Below are 14,263 nucleotides of genomic sequence, written 5' to 3' on the forward strand. Positions count from 1 at the left end.
CCATCCTTCTGTGCCCAACGACCCTACCACTGCCGTATTCCTGCGCATAGTTTTTTTCTTTTTTTTAATACCGAGGATCCACTTGGCACATTTTACGGGTGCTCACAGCCTCCACCGGACACCATTTAGCAAAGACAAGTGACTATAGCTCGAGGGAAATTATTACAGGACCCTACCACCCATAGCCCCCTACTTAAATCACAATTAACTAGTTGGAGAATCGAAGCCAAGATCCCAGGTCGATTAAGCCCTAACTAATTGAGCTGTTTATGAGTAGGTTAAGTATAGGAGCTATTGTTTATTATTAAGAAACAACATTAAAATTCAAGATTACATGGCATATTAAATTAAAATTCAGACACTATTTATATTGTTTATCCTTTTTTGGATGGAATTGGGACGCTTTGAATACAGACTATCGGATGCAAAATGGGGATTCCGAAAATAGAAGATGCGAAAAATGGTGAATGCTTCTAATGTGGGGACGGCAATTGAAATTGCCAACAATGAGAAACCTCCACAAAATTAACTAATGGTGCCAGAACAGTGAAAAACCCCAGTAGTATCTTAGCCATATCCATGTCCATGTCCATGTCCATCGTCTCAGCCACACCACCACCACCACCACCACCACCACCCGCCACCGCCAAGAGCCCCTCCGTCGTCCCACCAGCCCCGACCACCGCCAGCGCCGCTCAGCCACGGAGGCTCGCGTCCCTCATCGACAGCTCCACGTCCCTCGACCACCTCCTCCAAATCCACGCCGCCCTCCTCCGCCGCGGCCTCCACCACCACCCCATCCTCAGCTTCAAGCTCCAGCGCTCCTACTCCTCCCGCGGCCGCCTCCGCAGCTCCGTCGCCCTCTTCAACTGCAGCTCCGAGCCCACCGTCTACCAGTGGACCGCCCTCATCCAAGACCATGCTCATCTGGGTCTCCACCAGCAGGCACTTCTCTACTTCGTCCAGATGATGGGCGACGGGATCGAGCCCAATGCCTTCACTTTCTCTTCCGTCCTTAAATCTTGCCCGCTCGAGAGTGGCAAGGCCCTCCACTGCCTCGCGGTCAAGCTCGGGTTTTGCTCCGATCCGTACGTGAGGACGGGCCTCGTCGATGTCTACGCGAGAGGGGGAGAGATCGTGTCCGCGCGCCGGTTGTTCGATTCTATGCCCGAGAAAAGTTTGGTTTCTTTGACGGCAATGATCACGTGCTATGCGAAGCACGGGGAGCTCAAGGAGGCGCGGGTGGTGTTTGATGAAATTTTGGAGAGGGATGTGGTCTGTTGGAATGTGATGATTGATGGGTACGCGCAACACGGGAAGCCCGACGAGGCTTTGGTCTTGTTCAGGCAAATGTTGAGTGCTGGTGTGAGGCCTAATGAAGTGACTGTGCTGTCTGTGCTCTCTGCTTGTGGACAACTTGGAGCACTGGAGGTGGGTAGGTGGATCCATTCTCATATCCAGAATAATGGAATTCAGATGAATGCTCATGTTGGCACTGCATTGGTCGACATGTATAGCAAGTGTGGCAGTTTGGAAGATGCGCTCTTGGTCTTCGAAAGTATGAATCACAAGGACGTGGTTGCTTGGAATTCGATGATCTTGGGGTATGCAATCCATGGGTCTAGCCAGTGTGCTTTGGGGACGTTCAATACAATGTGTAGATCGGGTGTGAACCCTAACGATATCACCTTCATTGCCATCTTGACCGCGTGCAGCCACACAGGGTTGATTAAAGAGGGTTGGGATTTCTTCAACTCAATGAAGGATAAATACGGGATTCAGCCAAAGATAGAGCACTATGGGTGTATGGTAAACCTCCTAAGCCGGGCCGGGAATTTAGAAGAAGCATATCAACTTGTCAAGGAAATGGAGATAGAACCGGATGCTGTCATCTGGGGAACCTTACTTGGGGCCTGTAGGCTCCATGCTAAGACGGCGCTGGCAGAGAAAATTGCGGAATTTCTTGTTGGGAAAGACTTAGCGAACTGTGGAACCTATACTCTTCTCTCCAACATTTATGCTGCTTCCGGTGATTGGGAGGGGGTTGCAAAGGTGAGGACATTGATGAAGTCCAGCGGTGTGGTAAAGGAGAAAGGCTGTAGTTCAATAGAAGTAAATAACAGGGTCCACGAATTCCTTGCTGGAGATAAGAGACATCCAAAGAGCAGAGAGATTTATTCAATGTTGGATGAGATCAACGGTTGGCTTAAGGCTTATAATTACAGAGCACAGACGGAGATGGTGCTGCACGATTTGGGAGAAGCCCAAAAGGAGCAATCCCTGGAAGTTCACAGCGAGAGGTTGGCCATCGCTTTCGGGCTCATCAGTACTGAAGCCGGAAGCACAATCAGAATAGTAAAGAATCTTCGAGTATGCTCCGATTGCCATGAAGTTACTAAGCTTGTTTCGCTGATGATGGGGCGGAAAATAGTCATGAGAGATCGGAACAGGTTCCACCACTTTGTAAATGGTTCTTGTTCTTGTGGCGATTACTGGTAGCCTCCTATTTGTTAATCTTGTGATGTTGGCTTGTCAGATGAAGCTGAAGCTGAAGAGATCCAGTTGCCTGTCAGATACTAGTTAGAATAACGTATCAGAATACTTCAAGGTAGAAATAAGGCTCTCGATACAAGCTACTTCTACCTCTGATTGCTTAATGCATCTTAAGCAAGTCATTAACATATCATAATCCACACACATAATTTTATTGGTCTTTGAAAACGGAAACACGTTTGACAAAGTGAACTTCGGCCCTAAGAACATGGGCTTCTGCGATTATGAGGATAGGAACTACATCAATCCGTATTGATATTCAAAAACTGTTTTTCTGTATTCCATCTGCTGATGGAAAAAGTACGCCAGAAATCGCCTATGCATCTTGAACAATCGAGTTGGTCTGACCATAACGTCTCCGATTTGCGAAACTTTTTCAATTACCACACCGTCAATTTTTGGTGTAAGAGCTTGACTGCAGCGTTTTCTGAAGGACGGGACTTCTCAAATTTGGACAAGATTGCAAAACCTGAAATATTGAAGGGTCTTGTGCAGAGGGAGATTTTCGGGAACTTATCTCCCTTTTCGTTGCATTAATTTCGAAGTCGTACAACTTTCTTTTTTCAGCCCATGTGTACATTTTGGTGCAAAAGCGAGGGAATTATCTATGATTGATAGTTGGTCCTCTCTCTGAGTGAAACGTGTCTTACTAGCTCCATAAATAAAAAGAAACGAGCGCACTCAGATGACATAGCATGCTTTGAAGCTTAAACGGTTGTAACAATTCAACACGATTTCCTGAGGACAATAGTCAAACGAGAGCTTACCCTTGCCACTCAAAGGAGACAAGGCAACAAGCAGTCAACCCATTGACAATGGTTGGAGGATGCAAGGAACTTGAAAGAAGCTAAGAATTATGATTGCAATCGTTCAGGACAATTCCTTCCGCTGTAAATGCCTCCAACAAGACTCCTTTAAAAAAATGAAAAAAAAAGAAAGGGACGAAAAGTTGAAATACATCAGAACCGTGATGGAGCTGCACTCTGGGAACATACACATCTAAAAAGCATTTGCAATTCAAATTTGTCCATGTGAAGGCTACAATTAGCAAATTACATATGTACATGGTTCCTACAAACAATCTGGCTGGAAAGTGAAAACTGACAAATTGCCAAGAGAAGATACGATAAGAGAGGTCAGAATCAGTGAGAGAAAGCCTACTGCCTAGGGTTAAACATGCATGACCTACACACCTGCAGAGCACAGCCACGGCAACCAAAGTAGGCAAAGCCCATGTCTTCTTGGTGATTGCCTGAGTTCTAACACTTGAAAAGCCCTCTAGACTTCACATTCTAAAATCCAAGACACAAACTGTATTGTTTGCAAAACATGCGGCGATTTTGTCACCTTCCTTATTCCAACAGACTTCAAAGATTCCTCCATTACCAGTGTATGTCTTCACGATCTTACCCTCCTTCAGTGACCAGATGTGAACGGATTTATCAAGAGATCCACTGGCCAAATATTCTCCATTGGGGCTAAATGCTACAGAATATACAGGTTCCCTTTTCCAAAAGAAAGAGAACAAAAACGAAAAATCAGAGACCAAACAATCAAGCATCAACATGTCCACAAATCAGTCAAACCAGTTATTCGTGAAGTCACAAGAAGGACAAAGCATAACATGCTTCCCATTATACAAGTTCAACAGCACAAGAATAATCTTCTCAACATTCCACATAAATAGCCTTTTACTGTCACAGAAGTTGCTTGGCAATCATTAGTGATGATCTAGGGGTTGCATCTTTCTATCAATCCAAAGTGGAGATGTACACAACAGAATATACCTGTGACCATTCAAGCTGTAAATAAGTTTCCCCAGTTCAACATCCCACAATTTCACTGTCGAATCGAATGATGCACTGCATGACAAGACAACAACAATATTATAACAACTAACAAAGAACAGCCTGCAGAAATTCTCCAGTTAAAGCAACAGTGAAATTAAAAGAAAGCTCAGGATGGGAATGCTTCACAATCTAGAAGAGACGGACTATCCAAAAGAACAGGTCCAAAGTCTAAACAATAACGAGAAGTTAAAAAAGTCAAATAAATAAGAACTCCTTCAAATGGATTTTGGACACATGACACTCTAACCAAAGAAAATATGTAACTTCACACACAGGTTAAGATGCAAAGGATTTATAGATACGAAGACCTTCACAAAATGACCTGGAGTACTTGCATTACCAGAATCATCATCCTACTAGACTGCAAAAGAATGTGACACGTGCCTTTGACCAAAAAAATAAAAAATCTACTAACTGTGCTCAGAGGTCTTAAATTTTTCTGAATTCTGAAACAATTATCCTCTCAAGTACATGCAGCAGCTTTAAAGATATCCTCCAACGCCCAAACATTTCAAAGATGTTGCAAGAATTGGGTAAATTGATCCAGATAATAGTACTGACTCTTAAAGGCATAGTTTTGACAATAGCATACTTGTCTCTGAAATTTTTAGTATAGCCATAACTGTTAACTTTTTTAAAAGATGATATGACAAGTCCCACCACCCATATTAAGAAAATTGAAACCACACAAGCCTGGATGCAACAATAAATTTGGCCAAAAGTTTCAGTAATTCACCTTGCGAGCACTAACTGCTGGTTAGGATTGTTTGTGCCAGATCCAGTGGGGCTCCACCTGAGGGTATATATTTCCTGCAATACAGTAATCAGTACAAAAACATCCAGGACAAATAAATAATTAAAAAAAAAAATTGCTAAAGCATAGAATACCTTTAAATGCTCCCTTAAGTCATGAACATACTTGTCCTGCTTCATGCTCCATATCTGTAGCACTTAACAAGTTAGGAGGCCAAAGTGATGGAATTACTAAGAGAACAGACAGATCAAAGATAGAAATGACTCAAGATGGGATAAATGCAAGACATGTATTGATTTACTTTCCATCCAAAGCCTAAGAACAGAAAAGGCTATATCCGGAAAGCAATTACTGACAGAGAAAGAGTATCAGTGAATAAGATAAACAAGAGTTTCATTTTTATAACCTTTGCAGTAATGTCATCAGAGCAAGAGGCTAACAATGTGCCAGTTGGATCCCATTTGACACAATTCACCTCACCCTGAAAGAACCACCAAAAGAATTTAAAAAAAAAAAAATGCAAGCTCAATTAGGGTTCAAGAACCTACAATATAATAAGCATTTAAATGACGTACATCCACCAAAAAATAAATCATTTAGAGCCACAAGCTGTTACAATGAAAGTTGACAATCACTGCTGGTACACAATAAGATAAGCAAAGATGAAACTCCCAATATCAACCAACCAAATCACACAAAAATGAACTACATTAGAAGGGTACAATCTACCGCTATAAGCAAGCAATGTAGTTTATACCACCAACATTGGTAAAAAGTAATGCCATAGCAGGTAAAACACATTTGGTTTATGAATTCTCAAATAAATCACAGCGCCTAGATTTCAAACTAATACATTATTTCTCACATGACTACACGTAGAATACATGTTTGCTTGCTGGTACTTATTGCCCTTACATGTTATGAATAAAAAAATCTTTAAATCTTGATGTGAAGTTGGGACACTTTGATTTAGAATTTTCTGAGCAGCGGAAAAATCCAATAGAATGTCATGAGGTTATCTTCAAGTTAAATAACCTTGTTAAGATAATACTGCGAAAGGACCTGGAAACCCCTCACCGTAAGTTGCTTCCGACTTTTCCCTGTTTTTACATTTTTTGACTGTCAGGTGGCCACACAATTGCCACCTTTTCTCCATTGTTTCCCCTTTCTGTTGTCTATGTTTGTTCTCATTCTCTCATATTCATTTTTCATTTTCACTAACCAGAGGCTTTTGAGGACACCACTGTGGGATGAGGACTTTGTGGTGGTTGTAGTTGTAACAATGCTTTTAAGCTTTCGATCAGCTCCTCATGTTCCCTAGTGCCTCATCTAAGGCTTTTCTTAACCTATGCTCTACATATTGTTATTGATTGATCTAGGGGCTGGATGCCATTTTGAAATTTTATTAGGCTCAACCCATGTCTCAAACCTAAAAGCTCTACAATACCCATTGTTTCCCCTTTCTGTTGTCTATGTTTGTTCTCATTCTCTCATATTCATTTTTCATTTTCACTAACCAGAGGCTTTTGAGGACACCACTGTGGGATGAGGACTTTGTGGTGGTTGTAGTTGTAACAATGCTTTTAAGCTTTCGATCAGCTCCTCGTGTTCCCTAGTGCCTCATCTAAGGCTTTTCTTAACCTATGCTCTACATATTGTTATTGATTGATCTAGGGGCTGGATGCCATTTTGAAATTTTATTAGGCTCAACCCATGTCTCAAACCTAAAAGCTCTACAATACCCATATGGATCTTGCCTTGGCTTACATGCCACCCATCTTCTTTGGATCTTACTATTAATCCCAACGTAACATCTTTTCAATAAAATTCTGTGTTGACAAAACTAATCCACCAATGACGAATCTGCAATCCTATACCTAAAATCATTTTTTCCCAGAATGGATGGAGGAAAATAAATATATTACATTACGTGTGCGTGCGCACAGAGAGATTTCAATTTTAGTGGCTTTCAAAGCATATAGAAACCAAAACTATACCAGATGCCCCGCAAAAGTTTTGATTGGGCGATTTTCTCCAATCTTGCAGACAAATATCATGTTGTCTGTGGAGCTTGTTGCAAATGAAACATTGTTGCGCCAGTCAACATCAAGTGTTGGACCTAGAAAACCACAAAAAAGTAAAAAATCAGTAGCCCAACCTATAATTTCAACCTAAAACCAAATTTATGTCCCAAACCTGAGTGAAATTCAAATTGCTGTTTCCCTTCCTCTGCCTTTACATCCCACACAATAGCAGTTTTGTCACAGCTTCCTGTGAGCAGATAGTCTCCTTTCTTGTTCCATTTTAGAGAGAATATGGGCCCTTTATGTCTACTCAAAGTGGTCTTCAGTTCACCTAATCACGATAAGAAGCAAAAATTCCAAAATAGAGTAAATGGCCAGACATTGACAGAGAGAACTCTCATAACACAGGTGAGTCCAAAAGAAACAATAAAAGCATGCCAAACAGGCACAAACAAAAGTTGAAAGATGCTGTCTACTAAAGTATGCAAAAGTTGGGAACTTATTTCATTCTGTTTAGGTTCCTCCCTCATCTGCTTTTCCAGTCTTTTCTTCCATATTACAGTATCTTTGGTATACTCCACAATTACATGGATAGTGTAACTTCCTCTCTATGATATATAGTCTCTACATATCTGACAGGAAATAGATTAAAAGAACACTACAGCATCTCATGTGTAAAACACACAGGTTGGGGACCCAAAATGGCACACATTTTGACTTATCAATGATGGGAACTTAACTATCGTTTGGGGCGAATGGGGACATCAGGCTCCACTCAAAATTTAGTAACAGTTTTATCCTGAAAGTGCACCAACAAGTTCTCCCATTTTATTTACATCGGTTATGTGTCCAGATGATGCCTAAACCAGAGTGTTTTTAAAGGCACCACCTGATAAACCCAGAAAAGGAAAATGAAGTTCGGCATCTTCTTATTTTGTTGTCTATGCCATAGAGGATAGAAAGTTTTGGATCTCATTAATCATTGGAAACTAGAAGTGCGTGACCCACACTCTCAGGTATTTGGGTTCTGAAATAGTGAGAATCTACAAAAGATGAACAATTCAATCAAGGATTGTGAATCAGGATTGTGCTAAGGAACCATTTGAGTGTTGAAAGATTGGGTTGCATAGTTCAAACAGGAACTGCCATATACCAGTAATGATTATAAATATGTACAAATAATACAGATGTTTGTTTGGAGTTAAGACATTTTTACAGTTAAATCAGAAAGCAGCATGATCTCAAAACATACCATTTGTGGTCCAAATTCTTGCTTGCCCATCATATGAACCTGTTGCAAGAAGTGTTCCGTCCCCCTGCAGAGAGACACGCAGGTAATTGTGGTTTAAAAAAAGAAGCAAATGGAACCTGCTTAATCATGGAAGTTTTAAGGCACCTAAAATATATTTGAGAGAAGCAGTTCCTCGCTTCAAGAGATTAAGAAACAAGCCATTCCAGTTATTAAGAAAAAGGAAAAAAAAAAAAAAACAGAAAGAAGGCAAAATGACTAAGGAAAAGATTTGAACAGAATGAGTTATATTTTCTCTCACAAGTCATCATTAGACTTACATTCCAATCAAGAGTAGTGACGTCTTTGCTCTTTTCATTTGTCCTACCCTTTACATGCTTCAATATCAGAACGTCTGGGAGACCATTTTGTAGACTAGATTTAGCGGTCCCATCAGGTATGGTCCATATGCGAGCAGTAGAATCTCCAGATCTGAGAAACAGGTCATTGCAGTGAATTGGAAAACATAAATTCTTGACATAAATCTTTCAACTGTGACATAGGTGAGAAGGATTTCATTGTCTAGAACAATCTATGAATTCCAGAATGAAGGAAACAGAAACAGTACACCAATTCAGAACATAGACGTCAATTGTAATAATGAAAAACCTGATGCAAGCAAGTTACATATATTAGGGACAATCGCATGGACTATGATATCAACGATTCTGCAATTCGTCAAGCTAACCAGTCTAGTCATATAGTTTCTAGAGAATTACTATACTTACCCCAAGTGGCAACTTTGGTTTTATATCCTATCAATAAACTGAAAGCCAAACACAAAATAATCTCTTAACAAAGTTATCGTTCGGAAAAGTGCTACTGCACAAAAGAAAGTAAATTGATCATTTTACAAATGAAAATCAAATCCAAATGGACTAATTTGAGAAAAGCTGCAAACAAAAAAGATTGAATATTTTCATTTGAGAAATGCTTGTTTTCAAATAATCATATTCTTCCAAACAAGTCCTCCGACGGCTTTCCATTCTCCTTAAACAAAAGCCCCAAATCTTTGCAAGGAAGTTTGCTTTAAACCACACAAACCGAACCTCCTGCTAGTGTAGATTTATAAATGACTAGTTAACTGAACAATGACGTTGTTCAGCCAAAATATGAAGGAATCTTGAATACAAAACGTCATAGAGAATCAAATAACCCATGACCATGCAATGTAACAACTGAATCTTTCATGTATAATTCTATAGCTCACGAAGGTCCACAATACAACCACCTTGCATTACTGTGATTTACAGGAATAAGCAAATAACAAAATCCAATTCTATTTCCACCATAGCTTTCTTCAGAAAATTTAACTCATTTAGCAATTAGAAATACACATCGAAAAGCAAAATAAAGAAATTGTCATTATCTCAGCTCAAATAATCATCTTTAAAAGTCCAGATTTCATGGACTAAAATCCACTTCCTATAGAGCTACACTTCAAAGGGTGAAGAGTAAATGATTAGAAAGTTACTGCTAAGAATCTAGTTAATGTAAGAACCCAATGCAAATAGCAGAAAATATAACGACGTTGTTCAGCCAAAATATAATGACGTTGTCAGAATTATCCACCAGATAAAGTACCGACCCTGAAGCAAGAAGTGAACCTGCAGGACTCCATGCACAGGCGCAAACCTATAATGAAGAATTGAAAAGAGGTCCATTGTCAAAATATGAATGATAGATTTCAGGTACAAGAGTAGTATCTATAGTAGTTTGAAATGAACAAGGGAAAGTATCCCGAAGATATGCTATGCAAAGATCCGAACCTCAGAAGTATGTCCTTCTAATATTGTCACATCTGTACTAGGAATCTCACATGGCTGAGAAGTTGACGCAGTAGAAATTTCCATTGGTTCAGGTCCTAAAAGAATACACAAAAAAAAGTTACAACCTTTATTTGAAAAAGATATGTAGAGAGAGATAGAATCTTCAAATAGAAGGAGAGTCATAAGCCAAAGTCAATCACACCCTAATGGATGTCAAATTGATTTCCTATTGCCTCATACTCATTTCCATGTCCTTCATAACAAGTCATACAGGAAAAAACACGTATAATTCAATTCAGTTGAAAACAGCCACGTGAAAGATCACAACGTCTTCAGGTCATTTTTTGTTTCTTTCTTGTGTTTACCGAAGAGCAATAGTGACACTAGAAACTCTAAATTGATACTGCAGTGATAGACAAGTTCATGTTTGAAGTGACAAAAGAAATTTGCAAGAAAGCACATTCACCAGAAGGTCCATTTTCTTCATGCTTTGTATGGTTCCTGTCCACCTCTTGATTCACAATTATTTCCTTTTCAGAGTGATCTTCCCGATGTTTTGGTTGCTCCTTCTCCTTCTCCTTCTCCTTCTCTTTCTCTTTCTCTTTCTCTTTCTCTTTCTCTTTCTCCTTCTCTTTCTCCTTCTCTTTCTCCTTCTCTTTCTCTTTTTCTTTCTCCTTCTCTTTCTCTTTTTCTTTCTCCTTCTCTTTCTCTTTCTCTTTCTCTTTCTCTTTCTCTTTCTCTTTCTCTTTCTCTTTCTCTTTCTCTTTCCGTTCCCTATCCTTTTCAAGTTCCTTCTCCTTTTCATGTCTATCTTTCTCCCTTGCCCGCCCACGCTCAGCTTCATGGTCCTTATCTAATTCTCTATCTTTATCTCTATCTTTTTGCAAATTTTTCTTTTTCTCTCTTATAATTTTCCTGAGTTCATAGACATCCTTTGTAATAAGATCCAATGGTTCCAAGAAGGAGAAGTCCTCATCCACATCTGTGTCACTCTGACAAGCTTACAATGAACACCGATCAACATAATTTCCAGAATAGAGTAATTAAATTAAAAGATGACGAATGCAAGTTCATAATAGGTTGGGCATGCTCACGCTATTCAAGTTTGCTTCCATCTCCAGATACTGAAGTCCTTTCTGCACCAACATAATAAGAGCACTAGGGGGAACCATATTCCCATCAATTGTGCATTTGTTAATGCCTGCCTCATATCCCAAGGCAAATGCGGAATGTGTAAAACCTGCATACATATTTTCAAGCATGTATCAGAAACATCAGTCCCAGATCATATTCAATACTAAAAACTTGCAGTTTTGCGAAAAGTTCTCATACCAAGATTAAAACTTTGCGAAAGAAAATAATAAAGAGATAATATACTAATACATGGAGCAAGCAATCGCACTCTCACTTCTACCACATCCTAGGTAATACAATTACTTAGTACTCCTATGATGACAAAGCGGGTCTACTACATGGATCAAGCAATTGCACTCTCACTTCTACCATGTCCTTGGTAATATTGAAGTACTCGAGATCTTTTCTGAAGTTCCCACTCATCTCTGCCCCCAACTTCCGTAGCCCCTTCTGCCTTGCATTTCCACCATGATGTCACACCTTCTCATTCTTCTAAAGTTTGCATTTCCACAAGTCCAAACATTTTTACACATGTTTCTCCCATTTTATTCAAGTGAAATTGCAACAGTGTTTTCCATGCCCAGCTTCCCATGCAATATTCCATCATTGTTCTCCTTAGATTACGCTCTAAAATTAAATTAATATTTTCTGCTCGCACAAGTAGCAAAGGTGTTTCTCCACATCATCCACTGGACTAATCCTCGATGTTATTTTCCTTCAAGTAACCTATTCACCTACAAAATATACCCAGAACATTATGAAGTTCGTTATTCGACACCTTTTGGTCTCCAATTTGTACTAGGGCATTCTTTGAACTTCTTTCCTAATGCAACTTGGAGGATGAAAAACTCTAGGAAGTTACATCACTGCAAGATATGGGATCCAAGAGTTTCATCAGAATGAGGGAACCAGGATTGTCTCTTGAAGCTGCATCATTTGATGTCTCTATTAACCCAGCCAGGATTGCATACAGCAAAGATATTACAGAATATTCAAGACGTGACCCCCCGTGCCACAGCTGGGAGAAGCTTTTACATATGATCGAGTGAGTTAAAACATGATATGCAGCCTTTTGAGTGTGAACATTCATGAAAACACAGAGAGGACAAGGGCTGAAATAAACATGGCACTATTCGACATGGGTGGTTAACAGACAATAAAGTGACAGCCTCAGCATTAGCCCATGGAGACAGGATGGAAAGACATTAAAGTTATAAGCATCAGGTTGCACTGGATATTCATGACCTTTGCAAAACAAATCTGGTGTGATCAACAAGATAAGGGTCACCAGACTGTTTTCAGTCAATGAGGAGAAAGGACACTCTTGTCACTGGAAATGCCAAAAGCAAGATCATAATTTCTTGATGTATTATTTTGCAGGATTGAGAAGACTGGGAACTGGAAATTCGCAATAACTGAATAACAAGGTTAACAATATCACAATAATGGTTGCTGCAAAATGAATTGTACATAATAAATATCCAGAAGAGAAGGCAATTTTTCTAGCAAATCCAGACTTAGGGGAGAGCTGACTATAAGCCTCTTTCCCTGGGAAAGATTGTTTTAGAATATGGAGGCACACAGAGCCGTCTTTCTAATTGGAAAATGAGTAGGAAAGAACTTCTGCAGACCCTAGAAAGTCCACAAGACAATGGAGAACAGGTGCCCTACTTTGCAAACGAGAGGCCAGAGCAGTTAGGGATTTCGCTTTGCATTCCTGCAAAGGTCACACCTACGAAACTAAGCACGAGCTACCCTCATAAGTAAAAAGCTTCTTGCATCGCTCAGATGGTAGCCAAAGGAAACCCCAAATTTATGCACAAGAAACCCTTCCCCCCTTCAGCCAAACAACAAAATCTATGATTGGGCTCCTCCGCATAAGTCCCCCAGCCTCTTCGCAGCCAGATACGCAATTCTCGCAAAACCCTAGAACAGCTCTCCAAGCCAAAATCTAACATTTCGATGAGTAAAACAACCGGGATTCCAGCTCAAACCAAGAGATCTCTCGCCATGGCCTCTGACGAACACCCATTCAGACGCCTTTCGGCCTAAGCGGAAAATCAATTCAGCCGTCACAGCAATTTTAGCAAACGAACAAGCAGGAACAAACCCCCAGCCTCGAGGCGCCGTAACGCCCGCACGAGCCGGGACCGCCAGAAACCCTAGAGCCAACGACAACCCTAAAGCGACACCAAATCGGCCGCCGCCGGTCCCTCGTCTTGCAGAAACGAACCAGGAGGAGGAGGAGAAGGAGAGGAAATGAGGTACCCGATTCTTGAAGGTAGCGGAAGACGAGGTAATTCAACTGGACGGAGGTGATGGAGGCCATGCTCGCGCGAGCGCAGGGGGGGATTCAATGGCCGCGGCGAGCTGCTGCTGCTACAGATGCGTCTGCATGAGTTTCAGAGAGAGAGGGGAAGAGAGAGAATCATCATCACAGTGCGTTTTCCACCAGAAAGAGGTGGTGCGACTGCGTTCTTGTTTCGAACGGGAAAAAAGAGGAGATCTCACTCTCAGCGAACCGCCCGTTGATGAGAGAGGCCAACGGGATCAAACCGGACGCTTTGCCTAACGCAAACCGGACCGCTAGACCCTCAGCTGTTCTTTTGACTGCCGTCAGCTTTTATTTACCTAATTTCATTAAAAAAAAGAAAAAAAAAATCCAAACTTAGGTCGAGTCTCAATTTTGTCCGGAATTTTCTCTTATTCGAAAAGAACCTCAACTTTAGATCTAATCCCAATTTCGATCCGAACTTATTTTTGACTAAAAAAACCTTCGATTTTAAATCCAATTTTAAATCTGCCTCGAATTTTTTTCATCTAAAATAAATTAGCAACTTTCAATTTAAGATTAAATATACCCCGGTAATCCTCCATCCAATAATTGCGAT

General features: G+C 40.5%; 2 protein-coding genes and 1 long non-coding RNA gene across 4 annotated transcripts; 1 reads left to right on the forward strand and 2 right to left on the reverse strand.

The window, feature by feature from the left end:
• The first annotated feature begins 502 nt into the window (after positions 1-502).
• Positions 503-2,713, forward strand: LOC104418477 (pentatricopeptide repeat-containing protein ELI1, chloroplastic). Of its 2 annotated transcripts, XM_039301583.1 has the most exons (2): positions 503-2,450; positions 2,537-2,713. In XM_039301583.1, exons 1-2 carry the CDS (start codon positions 580-582, stop codon positions 2,538-2,540), a joined length of 1,875 nt encoding a protein of 624 aa, XP_039157517.1. In that variant the 5' UTR covers positions 503-579; the 3' UTR covers positions 2,541-2,713. The 2 variants fall into 2 exon arrangements, with proteins under 2 accessions (XP_039157517.1, XP_039157516.1); XM_039301582.1 differs by having other exon boundaries at positions 503-2,713.
• A 799-nt stretch (positions 2,714-3,512) lies between these two features.
• On the reverse strand, positions 3,513-13,819 carry LOC104418478 (WD40 repeat-containing protein HOS15). The gene is made up of 14 exons (XM_010029848.3): positions 13,641-13,819; positions 11,333-11,478; positions 10,705-11,230; positions 10,239-10,333; positions 10,058-10,104; positions 8,751-8,901; positions 8,434-8,497; positions 7,354-7,512; positions 7,155-7,276; positions 5,564-5,638; positions 5,292-5,345; positions 5,140-5,213; positions 4,341-4,415; positions 3,513-4,058 (listed from the first exon to the last, which is right to left on the reverse strand). Exons 1-14 carry the CDS (start codon positions 13,699-13,701, stop codon positions 3,839-3,841), a joined length of 1,869 nt encoding a protein of 622 aa, XP_010028150.2. The 5' UTR covers positions 13,702-13,819; the 3' UTR covers positions 3,513-3,838.
• LOC120288140 lies at positions 5,666-7,148 on the reverse strand. Its single transcript, XR_005546430.1, has 2 exons — positions 6,882-7,148; positions 5,666-6,586 (listed from the first exon to the last, which is right to left on the reverse strand). It is a non-coding gene; the product is annotated as an uncharacterized LOC120288140 (long non-coding RNA).
• Positions 13,820-14,263: the final 444 nt, after the last annotated feature.

This window comes from Eucalyptus grandis, chromosome 9 (genome assembly GCF_016545825.1).
Source record: "Eucalyptus grandis isolate ANBG69807.140 chromosome 9, ASM1654582v1, whole genome shotgun sequence".
NCBI lineage: Eukaryota > Viridiplantae > Streptophyta > Magnoliopsida > Myrtales > Myrtaceae > Eucalyptus > Eucalyptus grandis.

Excerpts from the sequence above, each read along its gene's own strand:
- LOC104418477 (XM_039301582.1), top strand. The coding sequence starts at position 580 with ATGTCCATGTCCATGTCCATCGTCTCAGCCACACCACCACCACCACCA.
- LOC104418478 (XM_010029848.3), bottom strand. The coding sequence starts at position 13,701 with ATGGCCTCCATCACCTCCGTCCAGTTGAATTACCTCGTCTTCCGCTAC. Across the intron at positions 5,346-5,563 it reads CTGATGACATTACTGCAAAG|ATATGGAGCATGAAGCAGGA; the intron begins GTTATAAAAATG and ends TAAGTGCTACAG. Across the intron at positions 4,416-5,139 it reads CAGCAGTTAGTGCTCGCAAG|TGCATCATTCGATTCGACAG; the intron begins GTGAATTACTGA and ends CTTGTCATGCAG.